Source organism: Corvus kubaryi, unplaced genomic scaffold, assembly GCF_017639235.1.
Source record: "Corvus kubaryi isolate FWS band 111438036 unplaced genomic scaffold, C.kubaryi_AGA036_p1.0 split1-37296, whole genome shotgun sequence".
NCBI lineage: Eukaryota > Metazoa > Chordata > Aves > Passeriformes > Corvidae > Corvus > Corvus kubaryi.
The window spans coordinates 5583689-5606271 of NW_024582075.1; the positions used below are offsets into that span (position 1 = coordinate 5583689).

At 36.9% G+C, this 22583-nt stretch overlaps 1 protein-coding gene across 1 annotated transcript in view; it reads left to right on the forward strand.

The window, feature by feature from the left end:
- Positions 1–22583, forward strand: part of TMC1 (transmembrane channel like 1) — an 82502-nt gene that overhangs the window by 17647 nt on the left and 42272 nt on the right. The window contains exons 2-5 of the mRNA XM_042013127.1: positions 6056–6224; positions 14464–14526; positions 14668–15031; positions 20665–20805. Of these exons, the coding sequence (XP_041869061.1) occupies positions 6191–6224; positions 14464–14526; positions 14668–15031; positions 20665–20805 (602 nt within the window). The 5' untranslated portion in view covers positions 6056–6190. The remainder of the gene's footprint in view (positions 1–6055; positions 6225–14463; positions 14527–14667; positions 15032–20664; positions 20806–22583) is intronic.

The following is a 22583-nucleotide window of genomic DNA, read 5'->3' on the forward strand; positions in this document are numbered from 1 at the left end:
TCTTCTTTTAGGTCTGTTAATAAACTTCTTTATATTCTTTCAAGTTTGGTGCCTGTTTTGCATTTCTCCTAATTCTTATCTCACAGCAGATAAACAGTAATGAGTATTTTGGACCAAACCACTACACAGGGTTACTTCATCCCAGGTGCAGAATCCAGCACTTGTCTTTGTTAAACTTCGTATGGTTGGGGATTGTACATCTCTCTATTTTGCCCTCAAAGGAGTTGACAGCCCTTCCATTTAGGGACATCTGCAAGTATTCCTTTGAGTCCTGTGTCCAAGTTGTTAATAAAAATCTTGAAGACCTTGGGGCCGAGGATGGAGTCCTGCACGTCCCCACCAGTGTCTCATGTTACCCTATTCACTGGAGTTTTCCCCAGCAAATTGTAATCCAGTTTTGTCTGTTTGGCTCTCTGTCATCTGTGTGTGTGTGTATGTATGCATGTAAGTATGTAAGTATGTATGTGTGTATGTATGTATCTATCCATCTATATAGAAGCTAGAGATATGACATATCATTCATCAACACTACCTATGCTTTTATCTTTGAACATTTTTACAAACACAATGATAGGCTTTTAAGGTTCTTGAAGGCTCTGTCCAGTCACTTCTCATTATTTTGATAGCCAAAGAATGATGGAAATAATAAAACAGTAATTTTTCTCTACTTCTGCATAAATGAGGAGCATTAAGTCAATTAATATAATTTGACAGGCATGAATATGTCTGTGTGGAAAACTGCAATTAATGTGTGAGTGTTGAATCATGTAATGAAAACAAGTATGTGCTAATAGAATTACAAAATTATTTCTCAGAATTTGGCTGAGAGGCCTTGGCCAGGACAGTGCAAAATGGCATGTTAACCACAGCAAATGGATAGTGATACCTCTGAGGCATCAAGAAGCTTTAGGAGGAAAAGAAAAGAAAGTTCTTTCCACGGCTCATACCCAGCTGTCTCATCTACTCTTGGGGATGATTAGAAGGGTGAGCCAGGGCTTGGAGTACCAGGAACACCAGAGATTTAAAATGTTAATTGAGGCATTTTATCTCAGTGGTGCTGGAGATCTTTGTGCTCAGGAACACAAGGCTGTGTTTTTCCCAAGGATCTTGTGTTGCTAAATGATGACACAATGCTGTTGTGTTAAGACACAAGGACAAGGGTATTCTGAAAAAACTCTTGCAAAATTACCTTTGTCTTCCTGCAAATACCAAAGCTTATGGGAAGAAAAGCTCACTAGCACATCATAATGGTGCAGTTTTCTGCAATATTTTCAGAGTATTAGCTGATGATCTGAATTTTGTCCAAATCCTATCTTTGAGACAGGCTTTAGTGTCTATTACATCTAACCATGCTTTTTTCTCAAAGGATCTTTTATGTTGCAAATAATTCTTAACTTTTTAGCTTCAATTTTAGGGAGAATGTGATTTTATGGCTTCACGCATGTAGTTTAAGCCTCAATTTACGTGTCCAGGGTTTGAACATGTTGGTATTTTTCTAGGCATGGAAAAGATCTGGAGTTTCTCCATTGGGAGCAGCCACAACTAAGTAGTAAATGCAATTATTTGAGCAGTGTGCCCATTTGTCAGCAAAGCAGGTGCTAACAGCAGTCACACTGGAAGTCTCTGCTGGCAGTGTGTGCTGCTGGATTTTAATAAAGAAAGCAACTCTATTAATGGCCACTCACTCAGCCATTCATTTTGGGTAGAATAAAGACAAGAATACGATTCTAAGTAGAATTTTTTCATTCTAAGTAGCATTATCATTAGAGGAAATATATATATGCTTTTCTTCACATGAAATTCCCAAACACTTCCAGCTACAAATTTTCAGAAGTGGTGCAAAGAACAGAACATATGGATCTGTAGAAACGCTGCTAAATATCTCCTTTTCTAATTTAAAATATAATTACAGAATTTTAGTGAATATTTAGTGAATATTTAGGATTATAAAGTGTTTTTTGATGTTTTAATAAGACATTCCAATTACTAATAGGGCAGGATAAATTCATTGATCAAGACCAATTTGGATAAATTCCTCTAAATCATATCACCCAAATTTATTGTCATTCACATCAATTGATCAGAATTTTTTTTAATGGCTTCTTTGTGAGACTTTTGATGTTTTTTCTCTCAAGCCAGTTCTTTTTTCTACCATGAGAATCTAATGAAAATTACATCCTGCTGTACTTTTAGGTTAAATTCCATTTTTTCAGAAAAACATGAAATACAGTATTTCAGAAATGTCAGAGAAGTACAAATGGCTTTACAAAGAGTAATTGTAAAAGTGTGTTGGAATTCCCTGTAGTTTTTTTGACTTAGTCGTTAAATTTCCTTTTCACCAGGGGCTTAGAGATCTCTACACAAATAAAGTCTGTCTACAAGAAGATTTAATCTGTAACTCTTTTCTCAGTCAATACCTGTGCAGCATAATGTTACTTGTTTGGCATTCGTTATGTTTGGAATTCGTTATGTAACATAATGTTAATGTTTATGGCATTCCCTAATCAACAGCTGTACTCATTGACTTGGGAATTAATTAATATTCGAAAAGACTGTGAGTCAGATTTTGGAAGTTTCTGGCACGAAATTAATCAATCTGATTTGTCATCTGACTGTGCCTTTCACCCTTGCCAGGGTCCCCCCAGTGCCAGAGTCAGTGTCACTTCCCTGCTCTGCTAGCACTGCTGCAGGCTGATGCCACTAGAGGAAGTTTTGACCCCTATCCTACCCCAGATGCTTCCTGGTGCAGTCTCCTGCTGCTCCCAGACATGATTGGCAAAATCATCCACTCAGCTGTGAAAAAGCTATAGGGATAGCTAAAGGGATAATGGGGGTTGTAGGCACAGACTTACCAGTTAATGCTGTTCAGACTCCTCTGAGTCATTCAAATGCAGAGTTAGCGAAAGATTGACATTAAGTAGTATATTAGAATGAAAAAAGCGTTTCTGCTAGCACAGTGACAGTGCCATGCGTTCACATTGTTTTCCTATCTACTTCCAGAGCTCCCTGATTTTATCATGTCCTTCAACAGGCAGAATATACATTTTGTGTGCCTCTAAACAAAATGGCATTTTAAAATTCTGTCCTGAAGAGAGTAACCTTTAGCCAAGTCTGTCAGAAAATAATTTATTGCCCTAAGTTTTGGATTAAGTTTAGAAACAGAGGAAAAATTCACCTTGAAACATGTAAAAATCAGCATTCAGTGCATTTCATGGTTGTACAAAGTGTTTTTAGCTGCTATGTAGAAATATGAAGAAGGAAATTACAGCGGCTCTTTGTGCAAAGGTTGTGGCACTGTAACTTAAAAGCCATTTACAAGCAAAATCGACATTGCAGATTTACTGAGGCATTAATGTTTGCACAAAACATACTTAAGTTGTCATTCTTTGGTGTCATTGCTCTTTTGCTTGGGTAGATTTATCTGTTTGGCAGATGACTATCAAATGGGTTATCACTTTAGCAGTATGCAGACCGGTATGCAGACCAGTACTTTCCACTTCTCCTTCATTATGGGTTTTCAGCTGAGTTAGAGATAGTTGTGTATCTCCATCCTCAGCTTTTGCCTGCCATGCATGCTTCAGCTCTTAGAATATATACTAAATGTTTTTGACAAAGAGATGCAGATTTGAACATAGGGAATAAAATGTGATGTGATTGCCAACAATGGAAACTTTCACAGTTTTCAACAAACTCAGTCAGGACTAAGGCCAATTCTCTAAACCTGCCTGCTCTAGGGCTATTTTTGTAATTTTTTATTTATTAATAGCATTCAGTATTGTTCTGGTTTCATTGCTATTGTATAGAGCTAAGTTAAAGTTGTTTGGGGTCTTTTTGTTTGTTTGGGTTTTAGTTTTATTAGGTTTGGTTTGGTTTTTTGGGGGGTTTTTCGTTTTTTTTGTCTTTCAAGCATTGTGTGCTGTAAAGAGAACCTAGTGTTAATGAAGACTGTTCTCAATCTCTGATTAGTATTTGAACTCCCAGGGTAAAGGGAAATCTAGCACGTATCTCCTTGCTGTGTTAGCTCCAGTGACAAGTCTGTCTTCAAAGGTTTGCAGCCTCTTCCTGTCTCCTGTCTCCTGACCCTGGCTGCCCTTTCCCACATCATGTCAAAATTTGACTAGCTCTTCTGTGCTAATACAATTGTTTGTGGACTGTGCTGTGGATGGGATCACTGCACTAAGCTGACTTAAGAAATTGATTATTTACTTTGATTAGTGATCCAGTGTGCAGCCGCACAGTGGCACATTGATGAGGGCAGCAAGTAGTGGAACTTAGAGAAACATTTGACTCTACAGCCACAAATATAAACTACAAACCAGACTGGAAACACTAACAAGTCGTACTCTGATAAAAGTACTTTATGAAATCTGATTGCTGACTGGGTCAGGACACCTTAAGAAACAAATGAAATGGAATGTGCAAGTGACATATGTCATAGCAACTGTTTACCTGCAGACTGCATTCAGACTGCATATATGACTTTAATTCTTTTGTTTATGTATCTTTTTAAATACCGCCTTTGCAGCTCTGATTTTCAAGTTTTGTCCTTTTTTTAGGGTAAGATTAATAAGTCAGCCCTCAATATATGTCCCTTTCCTTTTCATACATCCAGTAAAATATTTTTCAATGTGGCTAATAGACGTGAGTTTTAACTTTAAATTCTGAAGAAGGCTTATAGGACCAGTGCTATTGTCCCATTTTGACTGCAACTACAAAATATCTTGTTAGAATTTTTTGACTGTTTCTTTTTGCAAATGCTTGGGAATCCATGCTCATCATTCTTCCCAAGATGTTCTTCTTTCTGTTATTGAAGAAATACAGAAGTCTACCAAATGAATTTTTAGAACAGAATTATTACTTTTCTGAATACTTAAAACATAGTCTAACTAGGGATATTCAGCGATTATTTGAGTGCTTTCTCAAATTTCTTATTTTGCATTAGAAGTCTTTTCCAAGTATATAAAAACACAGGATCTAAGATGTTATGCAATGACTAATATAAGAATGCAGCAAAAGGAAATAATACTAGTTCAGAGAACATATTTTATAGCACAGGGACTCTTATAATTGTAAAGGCAAGCTTAATCTCTTCAGGAATATTTCAAATGTGTGATTTTAATGTTCTAACAGAAATAGGCATATGTTTCAAAACAAAACAAACCTCAGCCCAATGCTAAAGTTTGAAAATGAAAAGGTAAAGTAGCTATCATCACTGGATTAGTTTCCAGATAAACTTCCTCCAGACACCTGAATGACAGCTCCAAAGAAAAAAAATGGCTTTCATAGCTGTGAGTGTAAGAGGATCCAGAAACCACTGAGGAGCATCTGAGAAGGTAAGCTATTCTGCAGATGCTTACACCCTTTTTCAGCTGGATGGCACTGAAAGAATTTCACATAAGGAGTTATGATGGAATCATCTAGTTAAATACAAATACTTAATGCAAGAATTGCATTTCATGTTCTATTTGTAACATAGTCTTCCAGATTTTTACTTCCAAGCCTGACTTGTCTTGTAAACTACATTTTGTCTTTCTTTCACTGTTAATTTAAATAAAAGGCCAATCTGGGTAAAACTGGTAAATTTAGGGCATAATATCCGGAAGTGAGAGTCCTAATAGAACTGCAAGGAGATGCAAATGTAAACCAGCTGATATATCAGAATCTGGCTAATTTTGCTAAGATTTTTTAAATCAGTGTCAGGCTGTTCTATTAAACCTATGAAATTTAAGCATGTCTAAGGTAAAAACTCACTTTCCTGACAGAAAAATAATCTACGTATCTTCCTCCACATGCAGACCTGTAGGTTGGTATACAGCATGAGAGCATACTCATGTGGACATTGTGCAACCTCCTTCCTCAGTAAGGCACTTAAGCACTTAAATGTTAGTGTTAGTCATAAGTAAGTACATTGCAGAAGAGTTTTTTCAGCAATAATAATAAAGAAGGTGAATAACTTCTTTGATTCTTTTAATCCTAGCATGCCAAAGCTAAATAGTAAACTAAGCATTCATGAAAGATTCATCACTTACGAAATTAGTATCTTCTTATATTTCAGTGGGTGAAACTTCACCAGCACCATCCATTCGGTGACAAAGAGGATGATATTGTGGTGTGCTTCATCTTGAACCACTCAGCCTCCAGACGCTCTCCTGTATAGGGAGCACCTGCAGCAGCCCTGTGAAATATCACAATGACCAAACAGGACAAGTCAACAGAAGGAAACGGTAATTACAAATATAATTATGCAACTTAAGCACATATTCATTTTCTGCATGTAGCTCAACAGTGTGCAAGTTTTGTTTTTTTCTACTTCTTTTTAATATAAAATCTTGTTAGTCACAATTCATTATCTTTTGTTCAATGATGCGTCTTATTTGGAATTTGCTAGTTGTAGCATGGTAGTGTGGCTTTCCACTGATTAGTAAATCAAAAGATTGTGACCACAGCCCTGTTACTTGTCTTACATTTATATGTGGTTTGTAGGAAAGACTAGGAAAACAGTGCTATTTTTGGCTTCTCTAAGGTGCACAAAAACAATGCCTCCTTTTCTTATAGCTTTCAACTTTCTTTACAGTAAGATTAACAATATTTCCATAGTGATACTATACTGTTCTAGATCTAAGAAAGGCTTTTGTAGGATAATAATGGCTAATGGCTTGTATTGGCAATGTGCAAGGCAAGTCTAATATGGGAAGTGCTCTCAGCTCTCATGAGCAGTACTACTCTTTCTAAAGCAACGATCTCTGTTGTATGCAACAAGCATGATATTTCTTATTGTCAGCACGGAAGAAAACTTCCAGGGGTCTTATTCTTTAGCTCTTGCTAAGTACCAGGGCTGGTACTACAAACCAGGTCTTTCTAGATTTTTAATCCATAATTGGAGCACTCAATAGTAAGAAAATATGTTCTGCTACTATAGAAAATAGCAGAAGGGACTGCTGAGCATTTTGACAGAGTATAACACACCATTCATTTTAGAAGTCCATCCCATTTTCTTTCCTTTTATTGTCTGATCTCCTCTGTTATTTTTCTTCACCCCGATTTTTTTCTACAAGACCCTTTACTGACCAATTTAATTTTCAAGCAGTATATGCTAATGGATCTCATTTTGACATAAGAGAATCACAGAATTTAATGCAGCATAGGCAAAATCCTTAATGGCTACAAAAGAATTTTTATCTCCATAAGAAACATTGTGAGCATGACCATAAAACATATATATTTTTATATGCATTTATAATGAACAAATTCTAAGACTAAAAGGGTTCTAAGTTTGCCATAAACATCTGCCTTTTACTTGAAAATAGCTGACTTGTATGGTGATTCTGTGACTTTATTATTAATTCAAATTATAGAGGATATAATTCCCATGGCAAGTCAATGCTGCACACTTTTTACCTGGAGAAGGTAAAGAATTTTGTTGCGGAATCATGATCACTCTTTGACACTTTTTTAAATGAACATTTATCTTGTATATATAATTTACAATAAAATCTAACAATCTTAATGACAGATACGCGTGTATTTGGAGATGAGATCATGTGAGTAAACTTAGGACTGCATTCTGATTTCAGAACACTTGAAAACTCTATTACAAGTAACTATGAGACACTTTCAGAATGCAGTTCTCAATCCACTTCTAACTTAAAAAGGTCCAAGGGCTGGAGTTATGCAGCACAGAGTTCAGGAACTAATCTAGTTGCAGTTTCTTTCCAGGAGGGTTTGTTTCATCACTGCTGATAGTCCTGAGGAATATTCTTGCAACACTTACAAATAATGCATTTTTGCTTTTTGATATCTTTATCACCAGTGAAACCATTCTTGGTTTGGTGATTCTTCTTGTGTCATAACATGCCTGCTGCTAAGTCTAAAGTAGTAGAAGATGTATGGTTCATTATACTGAGTTCATGAATGTGAACTCATTGTTCCTGGCATCTCATACAGGAAAAGACAACCTTGGCCAAAAATCTTCAGAGTGGATTTCTGAAAGGGAGCGGTTGAAAAGTGCCTATTACCTTCTAAATATAGTAAAAAAGAATATATGATGAGCTGGTCAGCTCTAGTTATCAACCTTTAAAGAGCCTTCTTCTCATGAGATAGCAAGAAATAAAATTGCCTTCAGATTCACTAAGAACATTTGTAACTTGAACATAAACTCTTTTCTCCATATTATCAAGTGTTCTTCCCATTTTAACAGTATTATTAGTGAATGACAACGAGCGAAATAAATCCCATTTCAGAACCAGAAAAGGCCAGACTGGTATGGTTTACTGCAGTCTCAGACTTCTCAGAGTGCACTGAACACTTAGTATTCTGACCCTAATTCTTGCAGTAAAGACTGCAACAAAAGTGAAAAATTGCCCACCACTACACCATTGTGTGATGGAGACCAAATGCAAGTGTCACGTCTCCTTGTTGTTTTATTGCAGTAACCAATGGATCCTGCAAGTTTGTAATCTCTCTAGCCTTGGATAAGGCAAAACACTCCGAGGTAGATCTTTGTCAGGCACAGGTAGGGGAACATAGGTGTATCCACAGAGATGGAGTAAGATACAGAGGCCTGGAAATTTTTGTGCATGTCTCCCTGAAGGGGGTGAAATACTGTGGGGCTTCTCACTCAGTTGTCTTCCTCCTCTACCTTTTGTAAGCTTTATAGCCGTAAAATCAGATTTGGCCTAAAATACTTGCACGGAAATCAAGCAATAAACAACTTATTTATCCCTGAAGGGAAGATTAGCCTAGAAAAAGTCCTGACTCACAAACTGAGAGCCAGCTCAAACCTTGCTATGTGTGAGTACAGCCCAGAAGGAAACTGGGAAGAGGAGAATGTAATCAGATGATGTGCCCCATGCTAGCTACAGTGTCAACATGACCTATGTTAGATCAGTCTCTGTCCTTTCAGTAGAAAATCAGTAATTTTTTCTTACCAATTGAGAAAAAATGAGCTATTTATGGATGTGAATTGAATGGATTTCATTTGCTCCCTGTGGTGCCCAGGTGCAGTTTTCAAATACTGCGTGGGTTACAACTAGGTGGGCAAATTTTCTTTGCTGCAGAGAGGGAAAACTCATTTCCCCTGAGACGATTTCTGGAAACTCTTTAGCCATATAGGCTTTCAGGGCACAGCATGTACATTAGTAAGTCTTCCAAGATCCTGGTGTCATTATGACATTGTAGCACAAATATTCTGCCTACTTTAGTATTTTTGATATTGCCAATTTAGGTGGGAAAAATAAGCAATATATTAGACAGTTTCTGTGTAGCTGAATAGTAATTATATTTTACTTTATAAATTCATAGCTACTGCTGGTCAGGGTACATTTTTTGAGTTGTGTAATTTTTATTTTTGTTCATTGGAAGTAAAATTTGTGACACTTACTGGGAAAAACAGAGGAAAAATAAAGCATGGTCTCACATACTGAGTGCTATGGTTGCTCTATAAATGTAATTTTTATTTGAGATTTCTGTGTTTCAAGCTCTCATCTTTTGTGCCCAAGGTGGGCCAAGGTGTTCTTCCCAAAGTTTGGAAAGAGACTAAGAGGATGGGGTCTCTAGTGTTATGGTCTCAAATCTTGGATGTTGAAGTCTGCACTAATTCACTTTACAACATTCTGTGATATCTTGATATTTGATTTGTGGTGTATTTCACCAGAAGGGTGTTACTTCTAGTGATATTTATTGTTACAGAAGTGTTGTGAGATACTCTCATGTTTCAATGATCAGGAAGAATAATTTGGAAGTGTGCGTAAATATGTACAACTGAATATTACAAAACTCTTCCCTCTTTTTGACTAGTACTTAACAGGCATTTATTGTCTAATACAATCTTGCATTTCTGACATTTCCTTGTGTTGGACACTCGGTTTATTATCCATGTAGGCTGATGTCTTTCCAGCACTGAAAAGATGTGGTCCAATTCAGAGGAAAACACAGTAATTGCTTACAAGGCTCTGTTGGTAGATGATCCATTTAACTGCATTGACAATTAATTAATAAAGTAGGAATTTATTTTATGACATATATAAAAAGTCACACAGCATTTTTTGATATACAGGTTACTTTGCATTCCACTGAATTTTTTGTAACATCAAAATGCAGAGTTGCTTAGCAGCAGTCAGCTTTACACAGTAATAGTGGGAGCACAGATATTACAAGACTGGGCCATGTTGTACGAATTAGTTTCAAGAATTATTATCCCTCTCACAGTGAAAGATCCTGAAAACTATGTCAGTACAGAATAAGTTTTAAAAAATCCAAAGCATGAAATCCGGGTAGTAGCTTCTGATAGAAGGTGTATGAACAACTTGGGAAAACAAGGTAAGGATAAAACAATCCTTATGATCTACTAAATAGACACCTCATAGAACAAAGACTATGGTGTTAGCATTTTTTTCTGTCCTTCGTTTCCTCAGCAGCCAACATGTCAATGTTTGGAGCACTCTCCTGAGCTGTCTGATATTCTGCCTTGTGGCTGTGACTTACAGGTTAGTCTGAGCCCATATTCAGGACACCATCTTTAAGTCTTGTAGTCTTATATATGGCTATAGTCTAAATAAGACTTCAGGTAAAATGATAGCTTACTTAGATTACACTATCACTGCCCTTAATCTAGAAAGATGAGAAAGTTTCCCTTAAACAGCTGTGAAAAAAAAAATAAGAAAGTGATTGGATTTCCTAGAGTAAGGAAATATATACTTATTTCCTTAGTATGGAAAATAAGGATTATATTATGGACTATATCTTCAAACATACTTAATGATCTATATGCAAATACAGATCTTGTCATTAGGACAAGATGATGTATCCTGGAAGATGTAGAAGTTGAGCTTTTGCTCTGGGTCACACTAACTCAAGTTAGCTGAGTCAAAGGCTGCTATTAGACTATGAATATTAATGATGTGAAGATAAGGGGTTCTATCAACCCTCTTCTGGAAAAATTAGTAATTCTAGACAGTGCTTTCGTGATACTTAGTTATTTTTACAGGAGGATTCACTGAACTTTTGATAAGTGGGATCACACGATCTGTTTAAATATTCCCTCAATATATGTGTTTCCCATATAGTGAGGATTTTGTTCCTGCAACGAATACTACCATTTAACTTCAACAATCCAAAGCATAAAATATGCATTTCATCTTTCTTTAGGATAACAATACAGTGCCTGAGGAACGTACTCCACTGTTTCTCTATGTTGTGGTTTATAGCAGAACATTTAAATTAACTGCTAAACTGCATTTAGATATAGTGTCATCATGAAGCATAATTTGTGTATTGTTAAAATGCTTCTGCGATAGTTCATTGAGACAGGCTTTCATGCAAGCACCTGAACTGCTCCATTGTGAACTGCCCAGCCTGTTCCTTTCCTCTTTGAAAAGTATCACGGAGTTTATGACCTGAAATAGCTTAATAATAATAATAATCATCATCATCATCATCATCATCATCATCATTAAAGATGGTAATAATAATGTTACATACGGTAATGTATATTTATCTCTTGTTACTCAAATACCCAGCCAGCTATCAACACTGGTCTTTATATATAAAGATATAAATAAATGCAAAACAGACACAAAAACCAGTTATTAATACAGCTTGTCTGAAATGCAAGTTGCCAGGGGTAGCTGTAGTGTGAATGCAGTGTGGGGTGGCTGTGTAGCTTACATGAACCCATGCACGTATGTGGTTCAGGACAATTCTCAGGGGTGGTAAAGATCTTCCAGTCCCTCTCCTCAGTGATTTTTTTCTCTTCTAAGCAACATGAACTGCTATCACAACTGTCACAAGTCAGTAACTTTTAGTTCTACCTTGAGCTTGAGCAAAAAGCTCTCTGCATGCATCTATGTCCTAGCCAAAGACGTGGAAGAGGTCTCTTATTTTGTAGACACACTGGAATGAGAAGAACACACTTCTAACAGTCTTCATAGTAACATAGCTTATCTCTATGTGAAGTTCAGTTTGGAGATACAATTTTAAATCTTTTCAGACACAAATTTTGAAGCTGCACTAGTTCTTGCTGGGCATGTTTATAGTACCCACTTTCAGCTGCATAATTCCATGTAATCACTGGTCTTGCTTTCTAGGTTTGTTTTGTGGCAATAGCTATTTCTGTTTGATTTTAGGCTTTTTCTTTATTTTTTAAAAAATCATTCTTTATCACTCATGTACCTGGTAATTTAGATGAAAAAAACCTTTAACACATAGAACTTAACATTTGGATATGCTCACCCTAGCAGTGTTTTCCATGCTTTTTTATCAAGCACTCTGAAATCTGTAAATTAGCTTAGAATTTTTTCTCAAATTTTCAGTGTAGTAAATCTGTTATCCTTATGCTACTAGAATTAAACAGACTCCAACAGCTATCTTCTACCTTGTTTAACTCTCTGTGTCTCACAATCCCTTGTCACTGTTATTGTTATGTCAATATGATGTCGACTCAAGATTGGTAAACTTCACTGCTAATGCATGGTCAGGTATATATGATAAACTTCCATTTGTCTGCTGGTTGTATGGCCTCATCAGACTCTGCACTGAGGCCAATCTCTAACCCATAAAGTACTTTTCTTTTCTGGGCATTTCTTTTTGGCCATAGGAGATCAGCCAAAGCATTTGTTTCGATAAGAAATAGTGCCCTAGTGTGGCATGTGAAGTATCTCTTTAGAGGTGTCTGTCTTCATCTTTGCAAGCTTTCATTAGCAGCACAATGGTCTTTATCAAAGGAGATCCTGTTACTGTCAGCAGCAGAAGGTATGTGTCCAGGCAGAACAAAGGAACACTTATTGCCACATTTCAATGGTGATATCGAATGACAATATTTTTGCATAATCTTAAAAATCATGGTGCAGATGTTGTAGAAATGGTAGAAAGTGTTAATTACAATTAAATGTTTTGCATAGGGAAGTTAGACCCAGTTTAAATATGTTACTTAAATTCTAGTTAATAACTCTTTTCCTATAGCTGCACATAGTGAAACAAGACCCTGGATTCCTTCTTGTTTGCAGCCTTACATCTTTTACTCATTTTCTTTGATACTAGGCAAAGTCAAGAAGTTGCCCTTCATAGTTTGCTACAGCAGTCCCTAAATAAACCAATTTGTATATAAATTTTCAATGAGTCACTAGCATCTTAGTAATATTTATAAAAGAAATTGGGGAACCAGGGAATGTGTGAAGAAAGAATATAAAGAAAAATTCAGAAATGTTAGAGATGAATGAAAAAGGAAGATACCTACAGTTTCTTCCCAAAAAATGCAACTATATGGATCATCACCTATCACCTATCCAGAGGGAAAGCTGGACAATATACACATGGAACATGCAGATTATATAGGTGTGGAATGACTGCTACCTACTTCTACTGTTTCATGGTAATCTCTCTTAGCCTTCTCTTTAATTTCCTACTACCATCTATTTCTGTAAATACCACTGATGTGTCTAAAGTGCTTTCCCATGCGTAAAAGCTCAAGGATACCTTAAAAGAGCCCATTAGAACCTGGCTTCTCAGATATTGCTTCTGAAGAAATTTTGCTAGGGAATATCAGTAGCAGTTTCAGAAATAACCCGTTAAGTAATATGTCCATACCAATGTATTCAAAGAGCACATTAATTAGATATTAATTAGATATTATGATATATATAATACATATGAGAGTATTTTAATTTATTCTCTATAAATCCATGATTGCAGTTTCAAAGTGTACCAGGCAAATGAAGTGGATAATTTTCTACTTATTGATGGGTAGCGCAGACACTGTCTCTTGTTGAACTTACAGAGAATGCAAAATTAAGCAAGAGATCCACTCCAAATCAAAGATGTTTCTAAGGAGACTCACTACAATTTTCTATAAATAGACTATCCCTCTAAAGCCTTCAATGTTAAAATCATCTCATGTGGTAGAGTGGTAGAATAGGATTGTGGTAGAGCACACAATGAGCTGGATCAAGTTTTGTCACTGTGCTTAGAGATTTGGTTGCTGGAACTGAGAGTAGGTCTTCTCTTTCTTCTGGAACTGCACTCTTCAGCTATGCTGCAGCTCTGGATCTTCATGCCCTCCAGTCAGTCAAATCACAAAATGATTCTTTCAGTATTTTTTAATCTCAGTCAGTGTTTGATCTTTCATGTTTAAGAAAATCTCAGAGAATTTTCTGAGAAGCATTTTCATCCTTGTTCTCCAAATTTTAGGGTATTTTTAGCATCCTCCTTTCCTATATATTTCTTCCACGAGAAAGAGTTCTTCCCAGCATCCCTTTGAGGTTTATTTATCTGAGTGCTGAAGGAAAGTGTAACTGTTTTTTCTATCTTCATTTACCTCTTGAAAACTATTTGCCATGTTCCAAAAAGCTGGGTTCGTAAAATGTTGTAAAGAAATATAAAGCAGTAATTGCCAAGAATTTCTTGAAAGCCCTGCATTCCTAATGATTGATCTACTCTTCACATGCACTGGCCTTTCTTTTCATTTCACAGATGGAAGTGACGACAATGAAGAAGGCAGTGCAGTTGAGAATGAAGAAACTGTCAAAGGAACAGGTCAGTAATGTGGATTATTTTGAGGCCAGACACAGATGCTTTCTGATTATTCATAAGAATGAAGGAGGAAGAAAGGTCTCCTTCTGACATACTCCCATTCTCTCATGTGTTTTTAATTTTTTTAATCAATCACAAATAAAGGGAGGAAGAGAGCAACACCAAGAACCAGAAGGGGACGTGCCAGAGGGAGAGATAGGCATGGTGATGAGGAGAATGAGGATGATGAAGATGGGACAAGGAGAGCTGGGCATCGCAGGCACAGAAACCGTAGACGAGGACGACCAGCTGGAAATGAGGCCAGTGATTCTGATATGGAACCTGCAAAATCCAGAAAGAACCAGGAAAATCAGAAATCCAAGGAAGATGATGAAGAAGAGGAAGATGAGAAAGGGGGTAAAAGTGGGAAGGGTAAAAATGAGAAGGAAGTGGACAAAAAGGCTGATAAAAAAGGGAAAAAAGAAAAGGCCAACAAGAAGAAAAAAGACAAAAAGAAATCAGGATCAGGGTAATGAAGTTACTTTTTTTCTTATAATAAAACCATAGTTATCTTACATAAAACCTGTTTTCATTTATAACTGCGAAATACCAAGAGTCAATATGAGTCCCTTGTGACAGCCAAATTAGAGCTGGACAGATATTCTTTCCTCCTGCAATGAGGAAATGCTGGCTGAATGAAATGAAAACTTTCCAGAAAATCATATCTAGTTATATCCTAAGTTTATGAGCTGTTTTCTAGAGAAAACATGTCAGAGGAGAAGTGAAAGTGGTGGACAGAGGTGATAACAGGTGAGATCTGCCCCGCTTTTTTCTTTCCGCAAAACTGAAATGCCCCAAACCCCAAGCTGATAACCCTCCAAGAAAGCCAAGTTTTATTTCCAATATAGAACTAAAATCTTGATGCTTCTCAGAAGATCATATTCTTGTTTCTCAGACAGCTTTGAGCCATATTTTTAAGGTCAGTGCCAAAATTTCAAGAACTCAGAACCAAAAATTGAGATGAGATTTTCCAGTCTGTCTCCCACTCGCTTCCTCTGAAATGTCACTTTACAACTTTTCAAAGCATCTAATACCACCTGGGGTTTTTGGAAGACTCCAATGACAGGGAGCACTTCAGAAAAATATTTCTACTTCTCTGCCATCCTAGCATTCCCTTGTTCCTTGTCCGTTCTTGTGCTTCTGAGGGAAGCAGCCCCTGGGAGCAATGTATAAGGGAGCAAATGGAGCTAGGCACACTTATCTCAGTGGAGGGGAAGAGAAACTCCCATTCCTCATTCAGCACATTTTACAACTCTTTCTGTTCCGAGAGGCATCACTGGAGAGCACAGCAGGAGTAAAAGGAAAGAAAAAAATACAGTGAGATATGCTGTTGTATTAATTTGTCTGTGATCCCATTTCTGTATATTTCTACTTCACTTCACTTCCTGATGAGAATGGCTAAAATCTTTTTTCTGCTGGCTCTTCACTATGGTGGCAATTATACTCCTGCACCCAGTTTGCTGTACTCATAGAGCAACAGTCCTGAATGTGCAAACCTATGTTCCTTTGTTTATTGGTTTCTTCATTGTAAACGTTTACTCAGTGTTAATTAAAAAAGGTCACTGAAAATAGAAAATTGAATGAGGGCACAAAGTTTTTCATTTCAAAGTTCTTAATATTAAAATACTTAACTTTTGGGCTAAATAACTAGAAATTGATACCTGGAACAAGACCTTGTTCTTAAAGTAGTAAGCCTATCAACATTTGAGGAAAAATTGAGGACACGCTAGAAGATAACTCAAGAACATTGTATTTTTAGACTTTTACGGGAGCTGCTGAAAATACTTCAGAATAGTATTTTAAAGTATATTCAAAAGAAAAAATGAAATAATGTAAGAATGAAGGATAGCAGGCTGGTGGTCTGTTTGGCTGTGATCCAGACAAAGGATTTGCCAAGCTTCAGGAAAGAAAAGAAGGCTGGCAGTATAGAATACAGCCTGTCTAGCAAGTCCATGAGGACTGTCCTGGGACAGGACCTATCACAAAAAATACTCTCTACTGTTTAAGCATAGACCTTGCTGATGCAGTTTTTTAATTGCCAAGGTGTTTCAGCATGAAATAGCATTAAAAGAGTGAAATCAGAAGTTGAGAAACAAAACACCAAAACAATTTCCCCACATTAAAAGAAAAAATGAAACAATTTGACAGAGAGATAATATTGTATTTACTGCTGTCATTGTGGCCTTTGCTAAACTTAGCAACATTGCCCATTTTGGTGAGGTCACAGTACGTCAGTAGAATCTGCTGCTTCATGGTCTGTACTTTTCATTTAAATCAGATAAATCTCTTCACACACTACTTTTTCTACCTAAAGGACATAAGCGAATCCTGGAAGAACTCTGAATTGATTTGCAGAGTTTGTTTAGTTGTTTTGGTTTTATTAAAACTTAAATATTCTGCTCTTGGTTTATTTGTGGTAGTGAGTTTCACAGGGTGATTCCATGATGAAAGGAGTTCTTTCTTGCTGGGTTTTAAATCTTCTGTTCTTAGATGTTAGTGGTTGTTGGTGAGGCTGATTGTTACCTGTAAATGAGGGTTTGAGGAGGGTCTACTCTACACTGTTCATAATCATCATCCCCAAAATACCAATGATAAATTGCTCCCTTAGTCTCACTCTGGGGATCTGATTCATGGATTAAAAAACCGTTTAGTTCTTTACTGCCTTGTTTCATTTTGTCCGACTGATCTTAGAAACTGTGTGCAGTCACATGAGGAAAAAAAATTGTTAGAAAAGGAATTCTATTTTTCCTATCGCATAGCTCTATCTGTGAGTAGATAAACTGACCTTTATTAGGTTTACTTGAGAGTATAAAACTTATGCAAAAGCCCAGAGGTACACGGAAGGTTAAGGCAGTACAGACACTGTTACTTTTTGCTAAGTGAATAGCACTAACTGAGAGGCAATGCTATGGGGATTACCCATAAAAATAGAATTTACACAAAAACCTAGAAAGAAAGGTTTCAAACTTAGTCAAATTTATTTAATTGTCATGCTATACTCTCTAAGTCGTACCAGTCTTATCCTGTAATGTCCAAGCTCAAAGAAAACATTTTCATCCTAATTTTTACTGCTAGAAGCAGAAGTAATGAGAAAAGTAGTTTACATCCATAAAGAGAAGATGAAACTAAAACCAAAACAGAGATGTCTAATAAAGTCATAAAACCAAACTACAGATGAATAGAATGAAGTCCGTTATGTATGTAACTTGAAGAAGCAGTCATTTCAAGAGTTCTATTGACTTAGATGTGTATTGAATTGGAGCCAAGGAAGATGGGGGCTTGATGTCATGTTGTTTACTGACACTTTATGCTGTATGTTAGCCTGCAGGTCACAATGAACCCTTCTGGACTTCAAATGTACGAATCAAAACCTTTTATGAAAGGCTAAGACTTTTGGTTGCAGAAGATGGAATTTTGAATTCCTGACTTGAATAACATGGGGTTCCACCTCTTGAGCTAAAGGGGAAAAGTCTGCTGTTACTGCACCAAGTTTGGCTGCATAATACAAACACACTAGAAAATCCTGATTTCTTAAAAAAACTCTGAAATTTGGATTTTTTATTATTTTTCTGGTTCCAAAGGAAAGTGAAGAATGGAAGATGGGATCTATTTCTAAAGACAAAAAAAGCAGTAGTTGGTAAAGGGCACAAAGTCCATTTTATCCCTACCTGATCTCTTGTGTTTTGTTAAGCTTCCTTTTCTCCATAAGCTCACTGCATCAGGACAAAGCCCTCATATTTCCCACCCTCTCTCTGCAGCATTGTAAACCACCATATTCCAGCTTTGCATAACCCAGCAATCTTCCATCAAAGGAAATATTTAATATCAGGCATGTCACTCTGCTTTGTAAAATGCAAAGCAGTTAATAGAAACAATGGATTCTGAGCTCTCTCAAACCAGACTCTTTTAACCCTTTCATTCTTCTTGAAGGCATGACTCTCTTTGCATTCTCCCTCAAGATTTTATGCACAAATCACTTTGTTATCCTCTATCCATTTGACTTCAGTTTTCTCAACTCGCTCTTCACAATACTGGTATGACAATAAATAGATGTGGTGTTCAGTAGCAGTTTTTCTTTATGTAGGTTTAAGTTTTCCGTGATACTGTTTTTTATCATGTGAAGCCTGAAGATTGATGGGTTCAACTTTCTAAGGTGACAGTCTATTCAGTATGGATCACAAAGATTCTCTGAGCATTGGAGCACCTCTCCTACGAGACAGGTTGAGAGAACTGGGATTGCTCAACTTAGAGAAGAGAATATTCTGGGAAGATCTCACTGTGGCCTTCCAGTGGCTTAAGGCAGCTTATAAAAAGGAGGGAGAAAGACATTTTACATGGCCAGACAGTGACAGAACAAGAGGCAAAAGTTTTAAACTGGAAGAGAACTGCTTTAGATTAGATATTAGGAAGAAATCTTTTACTCAGAGCGTGGTGTAATACTGGAAAAAGTTGTTCAGAGAAGCTGTGGATGCCCCACAACTGGGGAGCGTTGAAGGCCAGGCTGGATGGGGTCCTGAGCAACTTGATCTAGTGAATGGCATACTTGCATGTCAGGGAGCATTGGAGAGAGATGGTTTTTAAGGTCCCTTCCAACCCAGACCATTCTATGATTCTATGTCTCTATGATAATAAACAGCATTTTAGCCTTTAATAGCAGGGTGACACACAGCTATGACAGCCTCTTTCTTTCCTATGCTAACTTCTGTGTGTCTGAAAGTTTTCAGCTCCTCCCCTAATTTTTTGCTATTATTAAGTATATTTTATGAAGACTATAGGTAGATGACCAATAAGAAATTCGTATTTTCCTGTGTTTCAAAAAGTATTTTGTTTTTATTTTATTTGCTTGCTTTGAGTCTTATGAATATTCTTACTGGTAAACCCTTGTGTCATTTATGTCATTTAGATCTCTAAAAACACTGTTTTGGTAGAAAAAAAGGTTTATAATTTTTAAATTATCCAGGAGATAGAACCTATGCATTAGGTAATGAATCGTTCAGGGCTCACATCAGGTTTCAGATATCAAACTCTCAGAATGGTGAAGTATAAGCAAAAGAGTCTGAAAACTACTTGCTTGATAAAGTCTGAAAGAATTGGTCCCCAAACAAGCCAGAAAACCATTAAAAAAATACAAACCAAACCAACCTGCAGTACAGTTTTAAATAGTCAGAAAACAAACAAACAAACAAGCAAACAAATAAAAGAAGCTAAAGAAAACACAGCAAGAACAAATAGAAATGCATCAGTCTGCTAGTACCAAGACATCACTTAGTGGTACTTGTCGCTGTCAACTTTTTTAGGGCAGAAAGTCAGAATCTAATGATTTCCTTTTTATTATTTTCCTGTTTGCTGGCATAACAAGAGCAAACACCTGTTGCTAATGAATTACTACATACCATTATATGAGATGCAAGATTTCTAACAGAAAAGGGTACCTATGCAGATTTTAGGAGAGTGAATATTGTTTTAATCGGCAGTTCTTTGCAAAGATACTGCAAACTGATGTATGGATAAGTTCAGATCACAGACACAACATACCTGGAGATGCCATTACAATTGCATCTCCTTCCCTTGAGTGCTTGCTGCTTTCTCGTGGTCTTGCTGCAATGTGGCTTTGAATTCTTCCTGTCTATGAAATGCTATTGCCTTGCTAAGTGCATGGGCTGTTATTTGGTATTTAAATTTGTCTTGGCTCTGGCTGTAGTGTCTCTTCTTTCTACTGTGACACACTAAAGTGAAGGAGTTCACTTTTATGGCTGCAGTTACAGCATCCTCACTTCACCATGGTGGGTTTGGGTTGGACTCATAGGAGGCTAGTTACAGCTGCAGGAAAAATCAGTGACTGTCAGATGTTACCCCAAGACTGCTGCCCACTGTCCCTGAGATGCTGAAGGTGTAGTGCTCTGCACTTTGTGTGCAGGCTTTTCTTTTCACCCTAAAATTAATAACAAGTGTAAATGAAGTGTGTCCTTCCTTCTGTGCAAATGTGGAGGTGTTTATCTAGTCTCAAATTTAAATGAAATTAACACAAAGTATGTTTTTCTGTGAAAACTTTTGTCCTATCTGAGTTTTGGTGGTATTTTTTGTTTCTGCTTTTGCTTGAAGCTCTGATTCTGAATCTGAGGAGGAACCAATTACAGAGGAGGAACTGGCCAAGCTGAAAGAAGAGGTAGAAGAAAAAAAGAAACTCATTGCCACACTACGAAACAAGCCATGGAAGATGAAAAAGAAGTTGTCTGTCCTTAAGTATGGTTTGATTTCCATAATGGATATGTGCTGTCCTGCTCTACACTGTTTTTCTGAATTTTCACTTTAGTTCTGGACCTACTCACAAAATTAGCTTCAAACCACCTCTAATCTCTCTTCCCTAGGATGTGTTGTCACAGTAAATGGAGATAAATGGTGTTGCAGATCAGTGCTTTCTTGTCTCTGTAGAGCTGAAACCAAATATGGAAAGCTAATATCTTTTTGTTTTCAGAATTTTCATTACAAGCCAGTGCAAAATATTTTCCTTTTCTTCAATTAGGTTGATGTTGGTAAATTCTTCCATTGCTAAGATTAATATCTCATTAACATTTCTCAGAAAAATGATGCAATTTCTAGATTACCTCAAGATTGCTGGGGAGAGCAGAGAGGATTTATCTCCTAGTCTGACTTTTAGGAAAGAAAAACTTTTTAACTTACAGAAAAGCAAACTGGTTGGAAGCAGAACTTGGACTTTCATTCATTTTTATGTATGCCACATAGGAAATTGTATTTTGCCCTAGCAAACCTATGGTTATATTTACTTGGAAGCCAAAAATGAAGTATACATTTACAGTTAAATTTCCACCAAGCACACGAACTGGGTAGATAGAGAGAACTTTATTCTTTTGACAAAACTCTTGTGCTCTCCTGTTTTGGATAACTCATTCACTGCAGCAGTACCCAAATACCAGCAAAACATAGCTAGCAGAGAAAGGATGGTCTGTCCTGCAGAGAGATTTTAATATGGACAGAAAACACAGTCATATGAAATATGGTATGGAAGGTCTACAGATTTGTCCTTCTAAAAGGTAAGGTAATTTTGGAAAGGGTAAACTTGCATAGAGGTAATGGAAGGAACCAAAGGAGGTAGAAGAGAACAGTATCTAGGAGATGTAAAGTAGAAGCATTGTGAAGGTAAGAGAAATTTCAGAAAATATAAATGAGCAGAATAGATTTTGGATCTCTATAACTGAAGGATCCCCACGTACATAAACTTAGTATTTGTTTCTATTCTTCCTATGGAGAAAGCTGCTATTTTTATAGCCATTCTTCAATCCCATAATTCCTAGCAATTCCTAGAAAATTTCCTGACTTGGTATGTCCCTTGGACTATTGTTTGTTATTGGTTTTCCATGTAGTGGGTAGCGATGACACTGTGCCATGTAGCTCAAGGATGATCAAGAGACACTTTGGGCCTTGGGGTATCTGGTAAGGAAAGCTGGCTCAGAGGTCATCTTTTCCTCTGTACTTCCAGTTGTGGGCAGTGATCTTGGAAGAAACAGATGCATCAAGTCTATTAACACAATAATTCACAGAACAAATCCTCCTAGAAGCTCTGCTAAAGCTCTTGGAAGATGGGGAGCTGAATTGAGACAATAAACACAACTTCACTAGGAAAAGAACTGCCTGAACAAACCTTCTGTGAAGAAGTTACTACATCAGTGAACAAAGGAAGGGCTGTACGTGTCATTTAGATGGACTTCTGTAAGGTTTTTTGACATGGTACCCCACAATATCCTTCTCTCTAAATTGTAAAGATATAGATTAAATGGGTGGGCAGTATGGTTGCTAAGAAATTGTCTGAATGGTCACACCCAGGGAGCTGGTCGTCAATGGGTCAATGTCTGCTTGGACATCACTGACAAATGGTGTCATTTGGTGGTCTGTGTTGGCACCAGTGCAATTTAATGTGTTTATCAATGACATAGATGGAGGAATCAAGTGCACCCTCAGAAAATTTGCAGATGACATCAACCTGAAGGATGAGATGCCATCCA